This window comes from Xyrauchen texanus, chromosome 47 (genome assembly GCF_025860055.1).
Source record: "Xyrauchen texanus isolate HMW12.3.18 chromosome 47, RBS_HiC_50CHRs, whole genome shotgun sequence".
Classification (NCBI taxonomy): Eukaryota; Metazoa; Chordata; class Actinopteri; order Cypriniformes; family Catostomidae; genus Xyrauchen; species Xyrauchen texanus.
Window position 1 is genome coordinate 21,324,028 of NC_068322.1, and position 27,215 is coordinate 21,351,242.

The 27,215-nt window shown below is 38.4% G+C and overlaps 1 protein-coding gene across 3 annotated transcripts; it reads right to left on the reverse strand.

Annotated features, from left to right (window-relative positions):
* Positions 1-2,097: 2,097 nt before the first annotated feature.
* Positions 2,098-17,947, reverse strand: LOC127639029 (transcription factor GATA-3). Of its 3 annotated transcripts, none has more exons than XM_052120843.1 (6): positions 17,809-17,947; positions 11,897-12,256; positions 10,216-10,749; positions 7,348-7,493; positions 5,478-5,603; positions 2,098-3,194 (listed from the first exon to the last, which is right to left on the reverse strand). In XM_052120843.1, exons 2-6 carry the CDS (start codon positions 12,123-12,125, stop codon positions 2,904-2,906), a joined length of 1,326 nt encoding a protein of 441 aa, XP_051976803.1. In that variant the 5' UTR covers positions 12,126-12,256; positions 17,809-17,947; the 3' UTR covers positions 2,098-2,903. The 3 variants fall into 3 exon arrangements, with proteins under 3 accessions (XP_051976803.1, XP_051976804.1, XP_051976805.1); XM_052120844.1 differs by lacking the exon at positions 17,809-17,947 and adding an exon at positions 13,863-14,284; XM_052120845.1 differs by lacking the exon at positions 17,809-17,947 and having other exon boundaries at positions 10,273-10,749; positions 11,897-12,781.
* Positions 17,948-27,215: the final 9,268 nt, after the last annotated feature.

Here is a 27,215-nt window from a genome sequence, read left to right on the forward strand (position 1 = left end):
ATTGAATGCTTTGTAATAAAAATCTAATCACACAATGTGGGTTGACAATCTTCGATACTGTCAAGTATTAGCATGATGCTAATGTGAATCAAAGCCATATTTCTATATTATTTATATTCTCTTTCTCTCTCTCTCTCAATTTAGCTGTAGGATTGGAAATCTAATCATGATGAAACATTTTTGCTGTCATTTGAATAATACGTAAAAAGAAATAGCCATGGTTGATCTATTAATATATGATGCAAGTTTCTTTGAACTAAGCGATGTTAGCTTAACATGATAAATCTTATACAACCAAGTCTAAGGGCACTATTAAACATATGTATTGGTCATATTACTTACAATCTTTAAGTAAAAAGGTCTTCCACAAAGTGAACGCTTTATAATCAAACAAAAGTCCTTAGGGCAGCTCTTTTCTTACGACCCATAAAAACTAATGGAGCGAAGACCATGGCTAGCTACAATGGAACAGCAAGCAATGACCCAGTAAACCCATAATGAACCACTGATCAAAGTCAGCAAAGATTTCCTGCACTTGTGGCAACTGGTTTTGAACTTAAAACCTTTGTATTGTTCTCTTATTGATTTTACAGGTTACGTTTTGGAGACTATGTTGTCAGATGAGTATGCGGAGCGCATTATCGCAAATAAATAAATACATTTTTCTTTTTTGTTTTAAGGAAATTTACAGTTTAATATTACTGAAACTCTGACAGGACCTTGACACACTACAGTATATGGCAAACATAAAAAGACAAACCCATCACGGCGCTTTAAACTTACCCTTAAGATCCCAACTTAGGCCTTGTTACACCACAAAAAGCGTTGACACATTTTTGCAGGCTTTTTTGCTTTGATTAGTGCATTTCCTTTACATTTACTGTGCATTAGCAGCCACAGACTGAGGGAATGTTTGGCTGTGGTCACTTTTTAACCATTCTACCCATAAGTTGTTTATTTTCGCTCTTGGCCCTTTTACAAGCTGTCTTAAACTCTTTTTGAGGGTAACAAAAGTGATTCCTCTTATTATACAAATATGGGTTGCATTGCCATTTTCATTATTGCATTGCCTCATGTCTTACACAGTTTAATTGGTTGACTTGGAGATCAGGTATCTCCACTGGATTGGTCTGATTTTGACAAGTTCTGCAGTGTGCTCATGCAGAAAAATGGACAATAAGTTGAGGCTACAGTTAGCGGATGACTGTATTTGTCAAATCAACAAAACTGATGTAACATCACTGCATTCCAGAGATGAGTCATGAATTTAATTTATTGTAGTGCTAACAATAGATAAGTGACCTAGTGTAATTATATTACAACATTTTCACGAGTTGGTAATGTCTCTAGCGCTGCTGTTATAGATTATTTATGCAGACTCTACCCATTTTTGAGTCTACAAAATCGAAGGTTGATTTTATTTTAAGCATATGATGTTATCCAAGCGTCTGACTGCTATTGAAATGTGTATTCTATCTTGCATTTATTTCTGTCCTAACACTTTCAAAAGCATTTATTATGCAGCTAACATACAAAACATTTTGAATGGACTGTCAAATTCATGCGAATTTATAAAGTGTGTTTAGTAGCGTGTTAGGTTGTCATTAGAGTCTGGTTCCTCAAAAGATGTCTGTTTATTTCTAGGTTTCCTGTTGGTATGCAGCAAGAAGCATTATGGGTAAATCTAGAGGTGTCCTTATGGCTAAAGAAGGCCATGTGTCAGATATCACACGTATGCAGAGGCATACACCCACAAAAACTCACTCTCATGCACACACATATACAGGACATGTACTCATACACAAGAACGCATACAAAAGCTCACGCCATTACATTCTCGGGTGATGTCAACAGAGATTAAACTAGTTTATTATTTCAATGAGGAAAAAATACGCAACAAAAAGAAAGTTTTTTACACTAATGATTATTAAATTTGTACAACCATTCAGTCTGCATTACATAAAGAAATAATTCTACATCTTTGTTTCTTTCGTATTTTTGGTACTCTGAATTATACATACAAATAACAAATACAGGAACTTTTTTCACAATGCATATAACCTGGGCCCAAAGAAGTCTTTTGTGTGTGTGTGTGTGTGTGTGTGTGTGTGTGTGTGTGTGTGTGTGTGTGTGTGTGTGTGTGTGTGTGTGTGTGTGTGTGTGTGTTTTATGTAAGTGTGTTAACACAAACCAATTGCCCAAGACCTATAACACATCCAGAAGAGTAGCTGGTAATCTGCGAAACAGACTTGACTACAAGTTTTAATGCATTACACACCATTTCCTCTACTTTTCCTCGCTTATTTCCCTACTTTTCTCATCACTTGGAAGAAATTGTGGCCGCATCGCCGCATATTTCCAGGTTTGAGTCGTACCCTTCTTATCAGTTAGCTGCCCGTGGGCATTTCCTCTCTATTTGTTCTTTAAAAAGTCTTCGTTAAATGTATTTCAGACAATTTTTACAAAGATATGCAGAGTTCATCTCCGGTCATCGTTCACAGCTCAAGGACGTCCTGTCTCACAGAGATGAAGAAGAGGAGATGTTTAGAAGAAGAACGGGGATAGTTTTAAAGTCTCGTAATATGTCTGCCTTGATGCTCGAGCTGGCGATGCCCACTGGAAAGATGGCATTTGTACACAAATGAAGGTTGGCGAAAGGGTTCTCGATTGGAGGGCGATGAAGAAAGTCACAGTCTTTTCTCTTTCGTTCTCACTGTCTCTCCGTCATGATTTGGGATAGGGGGTTTTAAGTGGAGCATACCAAGGGGAAGGAATTTGGGGGCTCAGACAGAGCACCAGCTGGTTCAAGGTCGGAAGAATGTGGCAGGTGAGAGGCTTTAAGGTAACGGTGCTTTAAGATGTCCACCGTCTGGAGATTGGGTGGTAGGAGGTAGCAGGGTGCTCTAGCCCATCGCTGTGACCATACTGGATGGGTGGTGTGGGGCAAAGGGCAGGCTGGAGGAGGGGTGCATTGGGGTGGGTGTGGTCAACATGTGGCCGGAGTGTGAGAAGGGAGGGAATGAGGTCATGTGACGCGAGAGGGCAGCTGGGCTGAAGGAACTGTTCTTTTCCATCAAGCTTTTGGAGAAATCATCCATGCTGTCGTGGGACTTTTTGCTCTTCTTGGACTTGCTGGACATCTTCCTGTTACGGGTCTGGATGCCCTCCTTCTTCATGGTGAGTGGTCTGTTGATCTGTGACAGACAAGATGATGAGAGATGGCAAATGTTAATAACGGTTACATGACCATTGCACTTACATAAGACAGGAACATGCTCAGTGGTTGCTCTTCCACAGCTCTGGACACTTAATGGAGTTTCAAGTTGTTTCTCCTTTAAGTATCAACTTTGTCTCAGATGTTTCTCCTAAAATTTCTTTTAAAAATGTGAATGTTTCTGGGATTAGGATTTTGTCAAACAAAGGTGATGTCACTTTGCATACTCCTTGTCAGACGGTTTAATGCTTTAGTGAGTGCAAGGATGTTCTGATGATATGTAATAGAGCTTCATTATATCACAAATCTGTCCTCTTCTTTGTGAGAGAATGTGTATGCATGAGTGTGTGTTTCAGGTCATATCAGGACTAGGCTGGATTTAGCCTCCAATTCCCTGACACCAGGCATGGACGATGCCAGGCTTGCCAAAGAGAGAAACCCCAGACTCTGGCCAGCCAAGCTCAAGTGCTGTGGCACTGCCACGACTGTCTGCCAAACCCTGACACTATCACCCCGTAATTGCACTCTCCCCCTCTATGTCTTAAAACACTCAAGACTTGATATGCAAGCACTGTTGAGAGATACTATGATGTATTGGTGTATGTGTATTATGCATTTGTTTTTGTCCAATTTACGTCATATGTACAACTTTGACGTTAATAATGTGTGCGTTGTCTACTAATATTTTATCATTTTGTTTAAAAAAGACTAATAAATAAACCCTTCAAAAATGTGGTTTCAATTAAATGAATGATAGGCAGAAAAATCACCAAACCGATTAATCGGTCGATTTAAAACTTTGACGTTAATAACTTGTGTACTGTCTACCAATATTTGATTATTTTGACCAATTAAAAGTTAATAAAATAAAGCCTTAAATATATATATATATATATATATATATATATATATATATATATATATATATATATATATATATATATATATACCGATATATTCTCTCTCTCTATATATATATATATATATATATATATATATATATATAGGGAATATATCGGTTACCCTGTTCTAGATATCGGTATCAAAATTGTTTATCACAAAACCCTTAACGGTCACTCACTAGTGTAAATGTGAGCAAAACAAAACTGTTCATTTAAAACATCTCCATTGGCCAACACAGAAAACACATGCTAACTATTAGAAATACACTTTCAAAAAACATTGTTCTACTATGCTTTTTGAGCATTAAAAAGTTAAGAAGGAAACAGGTCAGAAGTCTAACCCCAGACTGACAGACATACAAATACAATCACATATCGGTTTTGATGGCAAATCCCTTTACACTGTATGAGAGATGGAAGTGGTTGTGAAAATGCAAACATGAGAGTTAGTGAAGAGTAGCCTTGAGAGAGCTCAGCTTAATTTAGTGTGCAAAATCTGGAATTCAATTCAAAGTAGGCCGACCTAAACAGAACATTGGATGTACCAAAACAAACTAATTATCCAATTACCTATAGTCTTGGTCATTTCAAGTGATAACATTTATTATTAGATTCTATGATAACCTAGGTCAAGCTTTTGGATGGGGGGGGCGGGTATTTTTTCGGAGTTCTTACGAAACAGCCTAAACCAACATGATAAAATGATTTAACAAAATGTGCATTGCGTGACTAGAAGGGGAGTGAAACAGGAGCGTGGGGCCTCCAAGTGTGATGATACAGGATACCAGATCTGATTAGGTAGAATGAAAATGTTCCCCAGCATATGTTTAACATAGAAACTGAATTCAACAAAAATGTAATTTGATAGTTCAACAGCACTAGCTTTTTAGGATAAGCATAATAGTAATAATAATAAATAACAATATGAGCAAGAACAAGACGAATCTCTTCACGTAATTTACTCAAACAGCTTGAGACCATTGGGGAATGTTTACAAATGGCTCTGGCTTTCAAAATGGGTTAAGTTGTCCCTAGGGTGCAAAAATCACACTACTAGTCAATCATGCGGGTCAAGGGCCAATCAGGCTCTGGCAACATCCCCCAATCAGAATAAACTTCAAATATTGAAACGGCTGACGTGATCGTTTAGTCTTTATGGTAGGTTCCTTTCTCAAATGTTCATCAACTTTGAAATAAAAATGTTGTGAAAGAAAGAAAGAAAGAAAGAAAGAAAGAAAGAAAGAAAGAAAGAAAAGAAAGAAAGAAAGAAAGAGAAATGGCATGACATGAAAGCTGCCATCATGCATAGAGAAGATAGAAAATATCTTACTAGATAAGTGTAAGACAGCTATGGAGCTTACATTGTGTAATTTGTAATAGAGGCCACAGGCGTTGCAGACAGGATCTCCGTTCGCATTTCTCCGCCACAGTGTCGTCGTGGTCGTTTGACAGTTTGCACATGAGGTCCCTGCTCTTCTGGCAGCAGACTGATGAACACACAAACAGAGATTATCACAGTTATTACACAGATGATACAATAACTTCAAGATCATGATTACATTCCTATGGTATGTACTACCTCCCTCCTTTTCCTGAGTCTGCAAATGATTTTTCAGTGATGCAGAAATATATCAGAGGGAAGAAGTCTCCATAAACCTGGTGCCTTAAACTCTCTGGTAAAAATCTCAAAAGCTAAATATTTACAGAGGACATGAAAGCTCTGGTTTACATAGTGCCCATTAAAGCTGATGCCATCTTCCCGTTAAATGATGGAATGGATCCATGTTTAAATATCAACCAGGCAGTTTAATTAGAACCCCAACTTTTTTCAAAATGCAAACTCTAAATGAAAATGCATTGATTATTATAAGTTAGAATAATTCATTATAAGCAGTTACTAGCATAATCAGTCACCATAAGTAAAAACTGCTAAATAAACGAAATATACATGGAAAAAAAGAAAAACAAATGCAATGAATTTGTAAAGATCAGAAACATATTCTCAAATGGATGCAGAAGGAAAGAAAATTCATGCTGCATTAATGCTGGGTTGATGGCAGATTTCTGCACTGACAAACTGAAATGACAATGGCCAATAACTGTGTTGGTTAAATCGACTGATGATCGTGTAATTCATTGATTGATCTTTAATGATTGTTGTGTGCGTAATCGAAAGCGCTAAGCGTTATATAAAAGTGTCGTCCAATATTATTGATTTGAATATTTGAATATTTAATTTCATTTTATTTATTTTTTATTATTATTATTATTTATATATTATTTACTTTTTTTCGATCAGACTCATTGTTGTGGGTTAAAATAATTGTAACTACATTTTTATAGGCAAATTAATTAAAATAAATTATGGAAAGAGGAAACTTGTATTCCTTTTGTCCAATGAAGAAATGTGATCTATTCTCGCGCTAATTTATTATTATTATTATTATTTTTACGTAGTATTTGTGAGTATGTCAATGCGACTCCCTGAGCTCATGGAAGATCAATCTGAAGTCGTGACTCCCGTGTGCGCGCACTCGTCAGTATGTTTAGACTGCGGGAGCGAGCTCTGTTGTTCGAGGAGTTTTATCAGCAGCGCTCAGATATCCGGCAGTCCTTTCCTGGGAAGTCGGCTTTTCACATTATAGAGGGAGAGGGAGGGAGAGAGAGGGGGCTCAAGAGCCTCGGCGCTATCCTAAAGAGAGAGTCTGTGCTGCCAGGCCATTGAAACACACAGTTTCTCCCTCTCTCATTTATTAAATCCTTGTGAAACTGTGTCCCAAGATGAATGGGACATTGTCGGAATTGAACATAATATCTGCCGACATATTTGACCTGTTGGAGCTGATCGCCTACCCGTTTCAGATGAGCGCTCGTTTCACAACACTTTGAAGTCTCTCCATGACAAATTTTGTTCCGCTGACATGGAGAAAGAGTGTCAGCAATATTTGCGATAGAATAAAATTGTGCTTGGGTTTGTGTCTAACGAGCGGGCGTTGAGGGAAGAAAAAAAATGTATACTGAAAATGACTATTATTATTATTACTATCATTATTAATTATATAATGATAATAATGATAATAATAATAATAATAATAATGTAACTGCTATGCTTAATCTAAAAGAAATGAGACCTGCACTTGGCGAGTCAATTTCTTGCAGCTAACACTTCTTCCTGGGTAGAGAAAGAGAGAGAAAGAAGTGTCATTAATGCAATGCTATAGAGAAACATACCAGCCTGCGCTTGGGTTTGATGAGGGGTCGGTTCTGTCCGTTCATCTTGTGGTACAGTCCGCAGGCGTTACACAAATAGTGACCGGTGCCATCCCTTCGCCACAGAGGAGTTGATGTGGCCCCGCAGTTAACACATTCTCTACCCTCTGCGAACACAGATACACACACGCATGCACAACTGATTGTTTAGAACCCTAAAACACACTTTACACACATCTTTGGCTTTTGAGCCACTAGTGACCATTCTAAAACGCCAGTGGCCGCCCGGTCACTTTGATTTATGTGTTAAAACACATCATTATTACGAATAATTCCATATGATTCCATAACAAGTAACTAATAATGTATTATTCATTATAAATGTGAACAGGTTGCATCAAAAACACAGACAAAACACTGGCAGCAATAATAATGCATTCATATATTTATAATAATACAAAATATGTATTTGGAAATGCATTAATAACAATAATAGTAAAAACCATAATAAAAGAAATGATATAATCAAACTATTATTATTAGCATTGGTATTATTCATGCATTTCCATACCAAAAACATTATCTAATGTGACCTCAGTGAGCTTAAATCCTCAATCGTAAAATATGACATCATCTGATAAGAGCTACAAATAACTTAGCGGTTCTTTGTAGGCACTGCTGTGCAAATGTACACAGAGGTCTGAAACGATTGAAAATACTGCAACATTCATTAAAAGAGGGAATCGTAAATATAATATTCCTGGATAAAGCGATATGACTCGATTTCCAAAGAAACAACCTCCCGGTTTATTAAACAACATTTAGAGGTTGCCTAGTGTTGTTGTTGTTGCTGTTATTAATAGCCATATAATACAAATATTATTATTATTAATAATAATAATAATAATAATAATAATAGCATGTTAAAATGGATATTTGTCAGGCTGTATGGCTGAAATCATGTTAAATCGATTCAGTGAGAGCATGTGAAAGCTAATTAATTGTGTAACCTGCTCGCTTTGCGTAATTAAAACAGCATGGAGTTTGATTGGCATCCTTTCGGTTTGACTGACAGGTGAAGGGCGCGAGCTTCACATGTTCAGTGACCCAGGCCTCCGGTCGCTCCACTGAAACGAAAAACAACCTCGCCGTGGCAGCCCCTCCTGTACACCCGGCGAGGCTCTTTGTGGCTCTACTGCCAAAACCCGCAGAGCTCACCAGTACATAATCGCGGAGATAATTACAGGATTGATCTGTGTTCTGACGACAACAATATTTTTCATATTTGATAGGTTTTGGGAAAGTTTATTTGGAAATAATATCGTATGTATTTTTTTTTTTTTTACAATTTATTGAGAGCGATTAGTATAGCCAAAACAATGGTTTTATATTTGTATATGTTACCTTTTACATATGTCTGAATTGGGTATTTAATGGCAGGTTTCCGTTGTGACAACATGCCCCTCAATTGGGTATAGAGCTATAGTGTGTTCAATAAATTGCATAGCCTATTTTTTTATTATTTTTTTCCTTCTGGAAAACAAGTGTGCACAGAAATGACTCGCAAAAATAAACCAGACCTCAGGAATATTCACTGGATTCCTACTTCAAAGTGTGACAACTATCCCCGGTCTCATGCTGACTGCGCAAAATATGACATCTTTATTGAATAAGACCGCAGCGAATAGCAACCAACGTAAGCGGCAATACTCTGAATCAAAAAGTCAAGTTACTAAAATAAATAAATGTAAAAAAAATCATGACACAACTAAAAACGATTATGAAAGAGCTGAATGGATATTTTTCTCTCATTATCATATAATCTATTGCAATGAATAGCCCGTGATTTAAAACGGCCCGTTCGCTAATCGCATTATAAAAGCTGGTTGACCTTTTGAAATCATTTCTCTGTGTGTTTGGATAGCACACTGTCTCTGTGCATGTTGGCCGTGCATTGCGCGAGCTCATTCGTTATTCTGAGCGATCCGGGCGCATCCGGACTCTATCAAAGTTTCTGCGCAAAGTAAACAATGCAACTGTCGCGCGCAGCAGTCTGAAAATAATTGGATTAGCTTAAATATATAAACGGGGCCGTGAACTGCGAGGCAAAAGAGGAGCAAGAGATGAGATAATAATACACACAGACACACGCAAACACACACACACACACACACATCTACATCCGGAAAACCCTAGTGCTCCACTTTTAAAGTGTGCAGACTCATCTGCATATACTGAGCGACATAGAATAAATCTGAGTATTTAATTCCGCTTTGTAAGGACATTACAACATTTGCTATAATGTTTTCCAACGCGTAAGTATTATAGCTACTTTAATGGAACAGTGTATGGCAGGTGTGTTAACAAATCTCTGCACCCTCATTTTTTATAAAAGAGAAAGTGTACTGCATATTTATTATTACAATCATACAGGTTTTTACAGCAGAAATGAATTAAGAAGCCAGGTTTAGACCATTTCTCCAATGGACATTAATTCAAAAAATCTGTGCTAGGTTTCATTGTGTATTACATTTTCGCTTCTTCTATTTTGATTATATTTTCTCCACATTACATTGCTTGCACCGGACCGGGCCTTATTTTCGTTAACATTCTTTGATATCTAAAATCAGTTTGGGGAAGGGAACTATTGATGCGCTTTGTACAAGAAACTGTGCCTGCTTGATAGCCAGGCCTTGGCACTGGCAAAGAAAAGTCCAGGACCAAATCGATAGCCTGGGAATTGACTAACCTGGGAGGCTGTTTTTGAGGAAAACGAATGCAATGGAAAGTGCACAATAAAAGAGCTCTCAGAGAGAGAGAAAAAAAAAAACCTATTGTTGAATGATCTGACTGTTAGTAAAATCAAAGGGTAATAAAGCGCACGCCTACCTGAACAGGACCTTGTTTTTGGTCTCGTTTTGGAACCATAACTAGAAGAGGACCCACCTATCAGGCTACTTGGTGGGAAGAGCCCCGGGCCATAATCGGACACATAGGAAGGGTAAGTGGCGATGGGGTGGTGCGCGGAGGACGCGCCAGCTCCGATCGAGGCCATGCTCCGACTATGAGCCGAATCCAGCTTCATGCTCTCGGCCAGAGACACCTGGTACTTAATGCACTCTTTGTCCTCGTGCCGTATAGACGAGCCAGAGCCTGACGTGGAAATGGTTGGGTCAGGGGACACATCTTTGGGTGGAGTGGGGGGAAAGCTGAAGAGGTGTGGGCTGGAGTGGCCACCGGACAGAGTGGAGGACGAAGCTGGGGGGTAGACGGACAGAGGACCGGGGGAACTGTGGTGCAGGGAGGTCTTGGGGAAGGGGCCAAGGTTCCAGGGTGAGGTACTGTGGTGAGGGCCAATGCCTTTACTTCCATCAAGCCAAGGAAGTGAGCCATGTATCAATGATGGGCGACACATCTGACTACCTGCAGAGACAAAAGACAAACCTGATGTTAGGACAGGGGAAGCTGGGGCTGTGTGTGTGTGTGTGTGTGTGTGTGTGTGATTTCCTGAGATCATCACATGAACATCAGAATAAATAGAAAATGAGCATTCTGTTGAAATAATAAAACCAAAAGAAGAAAACGTATATCTATCTATCTATCTATCTATCTATCTATCTATCTATATATATATATATAAAGGCATGTACAATATGCTATTTGATATATAAAAAAAAAAAACAGTCAATATATTTTAGTTTACACCTCATACAAGAGCATTGCCTATATTATTTTGATCAAAATGTTCTAGACATAAATATCTGGTCATTTTAGGCGTTGAGAACTCCCTTTAGCAACGGTGTTTTATTGCATGAAAGAACTAGTGCATCTTGACTAAAAGAGTAAAACTGTGAAACTGCACGCAAGGGCCCACATTACTCAGAGAGGCTTTCGATGGCGCCGAGAAGGGTCACAATCAACACTCATAGCGAGTTTCGCCCTTATAAACGACTTTCGATCTCTTTACACACAGTATCTACTGATGATGCACGGATTTGGAAAGTTTTGAGAGGGGACGATTCAAAAGAGAAACAAGGTCACGCTTTGCCCCATTCCGCTCAGGAAGTCATGTCAATAAATTAAAGCAATAGTTCTTCCGCACTTCAAATCAAGTACCCCGTAGAAACTCCGCATAATAAAAAAAATAAAGAAAGAAAAGAACAATAAAATTGCGCTTTCTAATTTAGAGGCTGATTGGATTGTTGCAAATATCCTTTTATCATACTATATTATCACATCTTTCGACCAATTTCATATTTCAACAACTAATATGGGATGTGTTTTATTAAAGCTTCCTGCCTGTTTACATTTTGTTGATCGCATTTAAATGAAAGGCTTTTCTATAAAAGTGAAATAACAACAGAATACTAGAAAGATGCGAAACTTTTGACACATCACTTCAGGTAAGCCACACCGACACTGATCAAAAGAGTCAAGTTGCATTTTCTGTACATTTCTATTTCTATTAGTTTCATTCTATGTCTTACTGGAAAAAGTGCAAAGATCAATAAAGTACATTAATTGATGATCCATGTTACATTTGGAAATGACTGTAAAGTCATATACTTACTGTGAGGTGGCGGTGGGTATCTCTGCACGGCCCGAACCGAGTTCCCGTAGTACGGGTGGTTGCTCTGTCCGTCGATATTAAACAATACATCCACATCTTCGGCGAGGGGATACTGCGATGGGTCCATGTAGGAGTGTCCGAGTCCCGGGTGGTGAGTCTCGGGATGCTGGCCGTTAATGACCGGGTGATGATGGGTCATCCAGCGGGGCTGCTCCGGACTTACTTCCATCGTTTTAATTTCTTTTAGCAAACGTTCATGCACTCACCGATACAAAGAGCACGAAAGTTCAAAAATGTCCAAACTCCTCCTTTGTTTAATCCACAGGTTCGATTTATTATTTTTGTTTTACTTCCGATCACCTGAAATTGAATAAGACAATTTTTACACAGTCCGTCCGTATGTTTGTGTTCTTTTTGTCATTTGCAAATTGTCCAAACCGGATCCGTCCCTTCAGTAAATGCGCATTAACTGAAAAGTCTGAAAGTCACATGCATTTATACTAACGCCGCTCAGAAGTCCGCATACTCATCCAAATGCGTGTCAAGTTCCGCAATTTTGTTCTAAGTTGCGTTAACTCAACAAGTGTGTTTGATGGTACAGACCGAGTCAGTTTGATCTGGATACGTTTTCTGCCTTCTTACTGAACACACGTTTGATCAAATCTGGGTTTATTTGCAGTAGTAGTACTCCTCTTCCCTCTTACTCTGGTTCCATTCCTCTCTCTCTCTCCCTTTCTCTCTCTCTTTCTCTCTCTGTCGCTATAGAGCTCTAGTTCTCTCTCCCTCTGTCGCTGAATGCACTGCTCTCTGTGTTATTTTTATTTTTTTTTACAGTGAAGGCATTCTTTCAGGATGGCGCCAGTCAGCTCAATGCTCGCAGACAGCTGTGGCGCGACGCAACTTAAGGAGGGTCTGTGGTGTCATCAGTAGGGGCGGGGCCCGACCGCCAGGACTAATTGAATAAAATGGGCCAGGGAAAGATGACCAGGAGCTGCGCCTAATTCTGCCTCACCATTTATATAAAGAGTGGACGATTTATTTATATTATTATTATTATTATTATTGTATTATTTAGTAGAAATATCTGAAGGCGTTGAAATCGGATGCACAGTGCAAATATGCCGATGAAATAAATGAAACATCTAACTTTAGAAATGAATCTGAATGCAAAAACTGAAATCAAACGATTTGTAAATTGAACAAACATATAAAACAATTAGGGATGCAACAATGTATGGGGTCACTGATGTTTATCGGCCAATTATTGACCAAATTAAACCCATAAGTTTGTTTAGAATTAATTACATAAATGTATTGCATTGAAAACATTTTATAATTTTTTATTTTCTGTGTGTAATATAAACACCTACAAAAACAGATGAGTTACGAAAAAGCAAAGCAAGCATACATTTGTACTGTTCTTTCATAACAGGTTAAATTTGAGTTCTGTTTTTAGAACTGCAAAAAAAAAAAAAAAAAAAAAACCAGAAATGTATAACATTTGTAGAAGTGTAATTAGCAACGATCATCACAGTATCATCTTTATTTATTATTTTGAGTTTTATTTAAAAAATGTGGCCTGTCAAGTGTTCAAGACATCCAACCTATGTTCAATTGAAATTATTTATTGTTTAAAAAATAAATAGCTTTTGTACATATGTTTACATTTACAGCATGATACCAAAGCAAAATAGTGATTTTAAGACAAAATAAGGCGAGTAAGTGGCAAAATAGCTGTATCGGCAAATAAGTCTGATAAAATCGGTATTGTATCGACTACATTTTTTTATTTCGGTGCATCTCTAAAATTAATTTGAAAACAAACTCTAAAACAAATATGATTCAGTAAAATTTGAATATTTGGAAATATCATAGCTAAAGAAAAGATTTCTTCTGAAAAATGTGTTCAAGACAAATGATCTGGAATTATTCATAAAAAGTGTTTAAGGTGTTTGGTTAAACTCACTGCTTGGACTGAAATGTCAGCATGTTCAAATGGCTCCGTCGTTCTGTGTGGCCTGCTCTCTTTTGCGTCTATATTAGCCCACTGTGTTTTCAAAGGCAACTCTTGTGCTGCGTGTCCTCTTAAAATTGTGACAGTGCGTCCTCTCGCGGTGACAAGCGCGTTTCTCCAATAGTTGCTTCTGCATGCTCAAAAAGGGCTAAAGCTCTTACTCTTACAACCTGACTGCGATTGTGGTGCACTGAGACTGCATCATTCCTCTCTCTCACCCTGCACTGTGAACACAGGCTTTCCCCAGCTGCTAAAATCGACATACTAACCAAACGAATGGTTAGTGTCCTGGCATGTAACGCGATGCAAATGCATCAGCTTTACAATACAAACGGTTAAAACTTTAACCTTTACGTCTATTTGTATTTCCTCTGATAGTGAACGCAGAGATCACATTAGGGGCCAGTATCTGTCATCAGACATTATTAAGGATTATTGTAATGGGGTGGCCCGGATATGTTTGTCACTAATGCTCCGGTATGGCCGGCCCATCCCCACAAAGTGACAAAATATCATTGGGCTTGTTGTTTGATGCTATGCAATGTTCTGAGATGATGGCCAGCCCAGCTGACGCCGTTGGACGTGACGTCAGTAAATAGGCAGGAAATGAATTTTGATAGAGCGCATTGATTGGACGAAGAGTACATACTCTATACTGCATGCTTGTGGCCTGTTTCTTTCACACTAGTCATTTCTGTAGGTGTCCAGGAAACGATAAATAGGCCTATGCAGTCAGAAATTATCATTTTGAATGCAACGGACCAGTTCCGTCATAGGACAATAATTTCATTACTATTTCCAACACAATTGCAAACTTACCAATTCACAACTTCATATTTACGTTCTCTGATTATATTGTTTTGTATATATTTTATCAGTATTATTCTAGCAAGGCAACACGCGACGGTAAAAGTGAAATAAGGATAATGGGTTTTATTTCTTGACTGAATGTCTTAAGATTAGTGCGCAGGACAAGGATGGAATCCGTCCCGAACACTACACTACGCTTCCCTCTCTCGAAAATATGTGCAATTTATCATACTTCGGGCTATCAAAACAAAGGGGGCGTTGAGTCCACAGCTGTAACAAGTTGTCCCATAGTAGCATATAGCCTATATATATATATATTTTTTTTTTTTTTTTTATTAAAAAAAAAAAAAAAATCTACATTTTTTTCAATGTTAATTTAACCCAACGTGTGCTAATTGGGTTATTTTTAACCCAGACGATTTTAGAGTATAGCCTATTCAACATGCGTCAGTTCAAAAGAGCACAAATGGATATCAAATAAATGCACAAGGCTTAAAGTGGTTGAACAGACGGATTCATATTTTGTAGGATAATATATGAGATGCATTCGTACAACGAATAGGCAATGCAAATCAAATAATGAATAAACGAATATTTAGGAAACTAATTGTTAGCAGAGGTTATATAATCAACACGAAGAAGACAAAACCTGCACTCGAGGCTTTCGCGTGTTTTCCCTCTCACCTTTTTCTTGTCAGTTATTCTTAGAAATAAGTCAAACTCTCAGTTTGACGCACCTATCAGAATTTCAAGTCCTCGACTGGGTTCTAAGAATCTAGAGTATAACCTACATAGGATGCATTCACCCATCACTCGAATTCATACAGAAAGTTCGTTCTTGAAAAGAAGAAGTGAATGAATCACATCCCGCCCCAGATCATCTCTACTTCACCATCCATCTGCATTATTATTATTATCATTATTATTATTATTATATTGCTGCTTTTACAAAGCACAAACAGGAATGGGAATGCTGGTAAGTGAGAAGGGTACGTTTTGTTGCTTAAAAATAAATGTGATGAACAGGCCCTTAAATGCGTGAATATTTCAAGTGTAGCGCTCATGTTTCTCTGTGGACAGAACCCCCATCCCATGTCTTCATTCGGTAGCTTTGGGTGAAGTGTGTGTCCTCTGGTTCACCCTGTTCTGTTTGGACAGCTTTACCTGTGCGCGTCTGGGCAGACCCTTTCATTAAATCATTAAATGTCCTTCTTCAACTAGTCACTATAAACAAACGTTACGGTAGCTTAAAAAATAAATAGCCTATATTACAAATATATATGTGTGTGTGTGTGTGTGTGTGTGTGTGTGTGTGTGTGTGTGTGTGTGTGTGTGTGTCTATTTTGCATGAGGGTATTTGGCACAATGATGCAAAATCTGTCAAGCAAAAGATGAACAGAAGATAACAATCGATGTCGCCTCCACGTTAAAACAAAAATGAAAGCAGATGGCAATATCCACTATTGTTCGGACTCATTTTATTTGAAATGTGCAGCTACACCGGAACAGTAGGCTTACGTGTTAAAACGATTCATACAAAAATGTGTTTAATAATGTAGTAAAAGTTTCAAAAAAGATGCTGTTATATTTTTGTTATGACTGCTATCATCAAATCCGAAAGATGCTAATGATCATCTCTCGGATTGTAACATCTGGCACGCCCGTTCAAAAACACTACAACATTATTACAGAGGGGTTTTATGTGTCGATAAATTGTGCTCGATAATCAAAGCGTGTTATCAGAGCATATCTTCAAACCCTTGTTACAAGGATAGACTAAAATAAAACGCCCGGGTCTTAAATTCTCACCCACAGTGAAAAGTGTGATGCCTACAGATTTTAATCTGCCCAGTCTGACATAATCATTCACAAATTATCTACTCAATCTTCAACCTGACCCAGTATCTCTGTCTAACCACCGATTTACTCTTCCGTATATAAATCAGTCTAGTGGCCCTTGCTGCTTAAAGAATGGAACAGATTTAACGTAGCCAACAAATCACACACACACACACACATATATATATATATATATATATATATATATATATATATATATATATATATATATATATATATATGCTTTACAGTAGGCTATATATAGGCCTATAGAGTTATAGCAACTTCAAAACTCAAAGGCAAAACAGACATATTCTCGTTCAAACAAAAGTTGCCCATATCTCTTCCTTTCGGTCGAGTGCTGATTTGAGGACATGGTTTCAGATCATTTCACTGTGCAGCTGAATGGAGTGGCCGGTCTCGTGCTATAAGGGAGAAACAGCTGTTTCATGCGCATTCAGCTCCAATCAATGGAAGCTGCTGCTCTCTACATGCAAACACAAACCAAACGAGCCTGCGCCTAAAGAGGGCCTATGATGTGCCTTAATGTCGGGTCCTCATCTTTCTGTTTCCACTGCTCTTCAAACCAGTAACACTTTCTATCTCACACGCGCGAGCACGCGCAGCAACTGGAAGCACAGTTTCAGCAAATCCACTTCTCTTTATGACCCATTGCGGGGCTAATCAGATCAATTTCACGGGTTAAGGGAAGCATACTCGCTCACACTCAGGTGGTAATAGATCATTAAAATCCTTCATCTAGAGGACGGTAGGCGGGAAAATTAGTCTTAAAATACAAGTGCGTCCATAAAATCCCACCCCGATTTCGGAAAGTGGACGTGGGTGCCGGTGAAACGCATTGCCTATTAATGCGACGTGTGAAATGAATAAGCACATGAGAGTTGAAAATTGTAAATGACTGTAGCACCCCAGACTAAAAAACACAAATATATATGCATGAAAAATCAGACCGAACAGAGCGAAAGTCAAATCACAACAAGAGATCAACAGTAGAAATCTATCTGATGCATTTGTGCTCGTGCATTTTTGCACCAAATATTTCATTTATCGTAAAATAATTATTTGAATCTGTAGAGAACGAGCTGGTCGACTAGCATATATAAACGCACGCATAACGATTATGAGATGAACCAACGCATTCGTTTGATATGGGAGCTAGGCTAATTGTGCATCTTGCAATGACTTTCCAAAACAATCGACAGAAAATTAAATCTGAATATTTACTGACCTGCGGGATTGTTGTTGGCGCGTGGTCAGGCGTTTTTTCTGATGGCCTTCAGATGTGAAGTGACACACAGATTGAAGTGCCGACGGCATTTACATCAGGAGGGGAAAAACTAGTCTCCTTTTTTTCTTCTAGCCTACACACTCACTCACTCTCTCTTTCTCTTCTCTCTCTCCGTCTCTCTCTCTCTCTCCCTCTCTCTCTCTCTCGTACACACACACACACACACACACACACACACATTTACCGTACTTACTGTACACCAAGCGCGAGCTCTTCCGGGTCGATGCAGGCTGTAGAGTAAAAACACACTTAACCTGCACGGGAGCGATCACACACATCCGTAACGAACCTTTTTTTAACACTAGGACGTGGACGCACGGGCCGCGGAGAGAGGGAACATACTACCGTCCGCGTCCGTTCGGTTGCGTGAGTTCTAACGCCCGCTAGATGCCAAATTGATGCTCTAAAATGCATAAAATGATTGATGGCGTGTGACGGTTTGACCATTTGTAATTCTGCTTTAAGTAGTATTATTATTCATAGTATTATTTGGCCTTTTTTATATAGGCTATTTAATTTTATGGCATAGGCTATGATGTTCGAATGTTTCTATATAGCCTATGTGTTTCAAAAAATGGGAAATGGAAAGAAAACATACGCAAGCATGTGTTTAGACACGTAATATATATATATATATATATATATATATATTTCCACGCAATATTTTAACACTTATATTTATTATAGCATCCTCTTCGCCTGATATCTTATATGGCGATTATAGATCCGGGTGATTTGAATAACATAAGAAACTAATTATAGTGTTTCAGTTTTTAAAAACAGGCATAGCTTAAAAAAAACAGGATGTTGTTATTGTTTAGAATTACGAAAGTGTGTCGATAATTATAGACAATTAATAGACAAAAAAAATGAGATGTGTTTATCTATATATCACATCTTCATTAACCTTGAAAACTGAACATTTTCTCATAATGTTTAAAGTCGTATTTTTATTATGCAAAAATCAGTACAGATGTTCTGTTGCAGGTTTGCAGTGGGAAGTCACAGCAGGTGAGTCTTTGTCTCGGCAGTCAGATATCTGCCTTTGAAATGTCTCAGAAATCAGAACAAATATAGTGTAATCGCGGTTCAGATACACTTCCTATTCGAAATACAACCATAGTGTTTTTCTCCGTGTGATGTGCTGATTGCAGATGACAAGCAGCTGTTTCTGCTAACACGCCCATTTATTGACGGAATGGGGGGTGTAGAGAAAAGAGAAACAGTTAGAGAAAAGGAGATAGGACTGTGAAATGGCAGAAAGGAAGGAAGAAAGAAAGAAAGAAAGAAAGAAAGGATTGTGCTGCACTGGTATCTCTCTCACATTGCGTTGAGGCCAGTAAACTGATCACACCAATATCTGTCTATGGAGAGGAAATTCAATTAAGGTCGTAAATTAAAGATAATTGCCACTATAAACTTACAGCTACATCGAGCCAAAAATGCTGCTCTTTAAAAAAAATGAATTATTCACTGCTTTCAGAGCAACCTCAAATACTATCTGTGTGATTTCTAATAGAATTAGGCAAAGGCACATCCAGAAGATAATGATTTAATAATCTGTCTAAAGTGCTTAGTGTGCTGAAAAATAAACAGCAGCCTAATATCTCTGTAAAAGTGCGTTTAATACGCGTCGATGATGAATGCGCATACTCGATCCACTAAACAAAAAGACAAATGAAGAAATATTGCACAGATAATTAGAATTTATTATACATATGATAAATACAGATTAACGTCAACGGAGGTTTAAAACATTTCCGAATTAATTACTTCAATGTATTTCTTTGAGAGCAAATTAATTTTCAAATCAGTTTTCTCTCCTTTCTTCTTATCTTTTATCTGTGAACGCATAAATAAGATTGATCTGGAGAATAAATGCAGGCTTATCAATATCAATTATCAGTTAGTTTTGTGTAAAATATTTTTTTTATTGTAAAAGAGAAAGGATTTGCGAAACGGAAGGCCTAGGTCTCCGTAAGGTTTGGAGTAATGCACATTCCTTTTTTAAAATCTGTTTTTGGAAAATAAGGCAATTCTGTTGTTAGCATAATATGAGGGAGTCACACAGAGAGACACACACACACACACACACCTCTGTTGTCTTGCCGTGAAATTCCGTGATTAATGTCGTAGAGTTGACGTGAACCTCAGCGTGACAGTTCAGCTGACAACAGCCAAGTGTAAACCTTGAGTTTGATACTAACACACTGCGCTGTTTATTCCACTAATTTATTTATTTATGCTTTTGGTATTTATAACTCTCTCAGTCTTATCAGCAGATAGAGCAGGGGATTATGATATCACGTTTATAAAGCGATTAATTTTAACAGCAGAAAGCGGGGTGGTCTGTTTAAACACTTTGAGCCAGTGTTGAGTTGTTTGGACAGCTCGGAATCCAGCGTTCATTTGCGCCAAACCGTATTAATTTATCGCATGTTTATCAGTCGCCATTGATTCGCATTAACCACCCGATTGTTTTAGAATTGTCATTTCTGACCCTTATATAGAGACCAAAGCAAACGCTATGTGGTAAAAACGAACCATTTAAAATGGTGCGAATTTTATACGTCTAGCGTATTATTTATTTATTTTTAAATCGCGAATTTCTTTTGAGCATCATGTTAAAATCACTGCATGTGGCTACAGTGCTGTTGCACTCTTTCTCTCTCTGTTTTACCATTCTCCAGCCGAGTGCTCTCACTACCACCATGAGACTTGTTTTGTTCCAGCTGCCTCTTCCTTTCGATTTGATTTGAAAATATTAGGCCAAGGTGGGGAGAATTATAAACGACTGGCGCTTATCTGCTCTGTGCCCAGATCCTGCAGGATCAGAGAGTCTGATTAAGAAAGAAGGCAGAGCCATAATGATGTGGAATAATGAATCCTTATCTCGCGCCTCCAGATTATCTGCCTTTCAGCGCGCCATGTTTTGTTACATGGGATAATTTATTGCATCTAATACATCACAATGAATTTGATGGGGAAAGTGATGGCCAATGTTGTGAAAGGGTTTTTATTTATTTATGTATTTTTAGCCCCGGGCAATGCAATGCCTTTTCAGTTTTTAATTGGTAAAATATATGGTGTATCTGATTATTAAAAAAAATATATATATAACTAAAAAAATAAATAAATATATATAATAAAAAACAGAGGTAATCTTGCCTTAAAGTGCTTATACCGCACTATAATTAGTGTGTCAATTTCGACCAGAAATTAACAAGAACGACCTGCCATCAACAGCAAGGCTGATGGAGGCAATGAGATCCTAATTTCGCATGATTTATTTTTCACTAAGAGGAGATAATTAATCATAAACACCAAAAACAGTGCAGTAACGCTGAGATAACGCAACATTTGCATCTCAAAAGATTTGATGGAGCTAATTCGCCTCTACATCATCCCCACCTCCCCCGTCTATCTACAGAAAACTTTCATTTTCTGTTATTAATCTTAGTCAAATATCATTAATCACAGAGCAGGGATTGGTGGGGTGAAGGGTGGGCATAGGTGCTCGACGCAGAGCTCGATGCCTGTGGCATTGGCAACAGTCGTAGACTACCTGAGCTTTAAAGACAAACTGCGATAACGGATCTCATAATCATAGCAAAACCTTGATATCAAAATAAGATTAAAGATACAACCCCAGATACATCATGTGGTTGTGGCTTTTCCTGTCTATAGCTTATCAGCCGTTTGTAGACAAGCTTACCAAATCGCAAAATGTGTTAACAATAAAACATGGTCAAAAATAATAAATAAATAAGCTAATGAAATGTTCGTTATTTGTATTGCTCAATGAAGTACGTGGATTTTGCTGCTATGTCGCCATTAGGCCGGTATATTTTCTTTTCGTCATGTTTGCGGTAATTAGATGCGTATTTTTCCCTTTTCTCTCATTAATATATTTGATCACAACTGCATATTAGTCTCTCTTTTTTGCGTCTGTCTTGCTTGATCCGTTATTTTTCAATGTGCTGCATAGATTTTATCGCTTTATTTATTTCCCCTATCCAGCACCCATCCACGACGAGGGAACGTCAAGGAACGACAGAGAAAGAAAAGAGGCAGCAGAGCCGAAAAGAGAGGGAGAGGATATTGAAAGTTAAAAGAGAGATGGGTTTGCAGAAATAAGTCGAGAAGGAGATTTCTTATTCTCTGTTTTTATGTACATTGCAATGCATATGCCTACATAAATGCAATTTTATTTTTTAATATTCGCTAATGGCCTTTTTTGGATGCAAAATTGGTTTGGATAAAATTGTTCTTAAATATGCCTTGAGCAGACTTTTAGTGATAAACCTGTTTTTTATCAAACCACGTCTTTCAACCCATGATCATATAAGCAATCTGAGAGAAGGGTCTTTTATTTGTTGAACTGTTTGTTGGTGGAGATGCGCAGATTGGCGGGAGAGAAGAGAGGGTAACAGAGATGGAGAGAGTGAGATGAGTAGATTAACTAATGAAATGGATGACAGGGGAATTGGACACAAATGCGCGCGTTACATCATTGCCTGCTCTCCAGGGGCGCGCGCACAATGGCATCGCTTTATCTGCACTAAACCTGCTCTAACTAGACGTTTATTAAAAGTGTCCCGACTTACTCCCATGTGCAATGGATTTCTGATCTGTCTACCCTATACACATGACATCAAACATGGCCACAATCGGCCCGGTTTCACCTGGAATTACATGTTTTTGGGTTAATAAGCAGCTCAGAGGCCACTCATGGGACGGCCTATGTATTTTTAAGTTGTCCGGTATCTTTGCTTTGAACGATTCGATAAATTGCAATATTTCCCCTTTTTTCCGTCTCCTTTACTCGCTTGATGAATTCATTTAAGTGTTGTGTGTGGGGGGGAGAAGGGCTCTTTAAGCCTCTTACTCAATGGCTATTTGTTGCGTATCTCGAGTGTGTGAGAGAAAGAGGAGAATAGGGAGCCTGAGAGAAGAGCGAGGAGGCAGACTTGATTTTCATTGCAATCTTTGGAACAAATAGCGAACATTTACCGTTTACACGCCGCCTGGCGACGCGCTGGCGCTGCAGGCTCGAGCGAGCCGGTCTAAGATGACCGGAGAGCCTTTGGAGAGCGCGAGCCCCCGGCTATCGGGTTCTCCAGATCCCCCCGTGCGCGCGCGGATCCAGTTTCAGGCCGGGCTTGTCCGCGTTCTGCTTTGCTGCCGCGCGCCTTTAAATGAGTGTCAAAGAGCCAAATATCAAATAGCATCGGGTCAAGCCAATTTGAAGAGCCCCCTCCCTCCCTCATCTCCTCTCTAAACGGTCCAGCGTAGCTCCAGCCGGTGAAATTAGGTTAGACAAACAACGGCCCTTTTCTCTTATTGTGACACATAAACTGTATTAATGCAATTAAGATTGCGTTGATTTGTCATCTGTAAATTTAAGTCAGGGTGGCAGACGCCATTTGTAGTTAGACGCGAATGAAAACGAGGCTTTGAGTAATAGGCCTACTGACGTAGGCTTGGTCACATTTAATTTGACAACCCATGTTTTTTTTACATTTTTGTTCACTAACAAATTTATTTATGTTCAATTTTACGTTAAATACAATCAATATTTATTTTAAGTGGACATTTAGTCAGGGTAGTCGACATATTCCATTAGACGCGAATGAAAACGAGGCTGTGAGGATCGATGTAGCCTTATAGCCAGACGTAGGCTAAACGAATACGTAAACAGACGTATTTGGTCACGATTTTTGTCTACTAAAATTTTTCACATTTTACGTTGAAAACAATTATTTATTTATTTTTCATTAGACTCTGAAAACAAGGTTTTAAGAGTTAGACAGGCTGTCAGAAAAGTCGTACGAATCCTTACGATTTCGCCGTGAGAGTGTGTAGAAAGTAGCATTCAATTTCTAAATGGCCAATGGTCACTAGACCCCCCTTTGTTTTCTTCAGAAAAATAAATCTGACAGTGACAGCGTGTAGCCTACCTAGTGTACCAACATTGCACACGATAAGTGCACAAATTCGAGCTTCCACCATGTCTCAAATTCATCAAACAACTTTGATCTCCATTCACTTTACTTATATTCTAATTTATGCAGTGCAATTAATCTGGGTAATTGAAAAATACCCATTGCCTGTGAGCAAATACGCCAAGCTAAATCCTCTCTGATAACGGATTTTTAAAGCACAACCTCCCCATCTTTATAGGCGCACTAAAACACCAATTCATTATCGGCCTTAAATAAATATAAAATAGACAGTGGCACCTGCAGTAAATAAATGCTGCGTTTCAATATACAATTTTTTCAGGGGAAAAAGGAGTGCGGTTTGTGAGTTGGCTTTTTGATTGACACTCTGTCCCCAGGATCATGTTTAATGCCTGCTTCACTCCAGCCTTTTCATAACTCATTTCTCCGCGAGAGATGGGGACCCTGATGGTTGCCTGGGAGACGGCGATAGCGCTAAGCCATTTTCATGTCTGCAGCCCATTTGCAACAAAGGTCGTCACAAAGTCATTCCCCGACACAGCGCGCGTTTAAGATGACACTTTCCCGCTCCTTTCGCCTCACCGAACGTGCACGCGCGCTCCCCAACATCAGCATCTGATGACGCAACTGCCCTTTCTGATCAAAGGAGATGCATGGCCTCGTGTAGGTCTTCATTCCATGCTTCTCTCTCGCTCTCGCTCTCTCTCTCTCTCTCTCTCTCTCTCTCTCTCTCTCTCTCTCTCTCTCTCTCTCTCTCTCTTTGTAATGCGCAAGAGAAAAAATCCTTCACTTTCAATTTAAATACTAGAGAGTCTGTATTTTGACATTTTATATAGACAATCTATTCCCCCCTTTCATGGAGAAGAATACAATATTGCATGACTCGGAAGCATGCAGGGAAAGCTGAACAGACTCAAAAGCAGCTCTTCGACAAACCGCGAAAATACACCAGCATGGGAGCAAGGTTTAATTGTCGTGTAAGATCACGCATACTAGGCCTATATATGTGTTTAAGATTTTAAAATCTTAAATTTTTTTAAGATTTTTTCTTAAAAAATCCATATAATGTAGACCGGGGCAAGTTGTCACAAGGCTGTCTCTCAGTAAATGTGGGGCTGGGTTTCAGGAAACTAATTATATAACTAATTATAAAAATGTTAATTAATCTCTATCAAGCTGAGCATCAATACATCTGAAACCGTGTCTTTTGTATGTTGGTTTCCAATAGTTCGAAAATATACCTTAAATTAGATCTATTTTATTATTATTATTATTATTATTATTATTGCATCACTACCATGGATATTTGTGTAATAGCTGATGGGTACATAACACTGGAATTTTTTTTTTTTGTTAGATAATCTAAAAATATGCTTGGTCATCTAAATAAAATGTCTTAAAAATACAATGACCCAGTCAACCTGACTACTTTAGGTTACACCAACAAAAATAAAACGTAAGGGTGTTATTATTATTCCTATTAATGATTATAATAATAACAATAATATCTACTCGTCTCTCCTTAAAAAAAAAGAAAAAAGAAAAAAAGAGACAAATTTTCAGGTTACAGTGAAGCATTTACAATGGAAGTGAATGGATTAATTTTTTGGAGGGTTTAAAGGCAGAACTTTGAAGCTTATGATTTTATAAAAGCACTTACATTAATTCTTCTATTAAAACTAATGTATTATTTAAGCTGTAAAGTTGCTTAAAGTGTCCTTTACTGGATGCAGGGTTTACGGCGTTACGTCGTCATGGCAACAAAGTTGAAAAATTGGCTATAACTTCGCACAGTAAAGGTTTGTAAGCGATTTTATCACATTAAAATAATATTAATACACAATGTTTACATCTTGTGTATACTTTTGAAACAGTGAGTATTTTAACGTTTACGGATTGACCCCCATTCACTTCCATTGTAAGTGCCTCACTGTAACACAAAGGGTCAACTGTACAATTAGGGAGATTTAACTGGAAGGTTGGACTGTGCTCTCTGTGCTTTTTTTCTTAAATGTCAGGACGGTGAAGTTGTCACATTGAAAGTGTCAAGATGTAACGTGTTTAATATGTATACATTTTACACAATTCTTTAATTATAATTTGTAAACAAGGATCTGACACTTTGCTGTTTTGTTGATTCCGAAAGGCCTACAATAGGCTGTTTAGTGACAGGTTACATTGTGACAACATACCCCTTAGTGTAACAACACGCCACACTCGTTTGTTAAACGAACAGTTTCCTTTTCACAGACCAATACATTTTGTAGTCAAGATTTTTAAATAGGCCTATATGCCTTTTCAAAAATGTATTTTGACCTAACCTGAGAAAAGATTCACTGCAAATAGGCTACAAATAAATCCATAAATAAAAAAGATGTGACAACTAGCCACGGTCTCCTCAATCCAGTCACACAGCTACACTTGATGATGTGGTACCTGGTAAACATCCAAATACAGTCACCTGATCAGATGCTTTCTTGGAATGCATGTGCATGAGGAAAAAAAAGCTTGTTAAGCTTCGGAGTTGAACAGTTTATGGCGACAAATGATGACGCCTTCGCGCTGTGCTTCCAGATTCGGTTTGTTCATTCTTTTTCCTCTTCAGAAAGAGGACGTTTATAATAAATGGCGTGAGGGCTGAACGCGACGCGAGTTGTGGAAGGCAGATAGCCGTTCATTAGCGCCTTTGGTTAAATAATTACCTATCTCCGCGCTGCACCTTCATGCTGGAAGTTCGCGTGACGCCCACGAGGCTGATTATGTGAAATGCACGCGCGCGCTCGAACATCACGCGCGCACCTTCTTTAACTGCACGCGGAGCTTCGGGCTGAGGAGAAACTCGAAATGACTAAATACTCTGATTAAACTGTATTCTAAATTCCGCTGCATTTGTGTCATATCGCGTTCTTAATTGCTTTTGAAGCTTATCCTTTCAGAACAATTGATAAAGGAACGCGCTACCTTTGCGTAAAGGGAAGATAAGTCTTACAGCGCCTCCGATAAATTACAATTTCACTCTCACAGAAAGTGTGTGCACCAAACACAGACAAAAGCAAAACTCTGATGATCTGTGGCCTAACACTTTCTGAATTTAAGAAGGAAAAAAGGGCCTTTCACCTTAGAAGATCTCTGTGCATATTTGACAGATGTAAAGGGGGATACTTCAAGGCCAATTCATGAACTTACAATGTGTCCCTTTGTGCAGTAGTAGGTCTACTATTATGTGAATGTACTGCATCCAGTTTAAAAGAAGCCTTATAAGGTAAAACATGGCCATATAGGAAAGTATGTTGGCTATATGGAATGAGAGGAATTCTACTTGAACCGTGTTGGCCTATCTGATGTCACATCCGTCTAACTGTCCAAATGTTCAACGTCACTTTA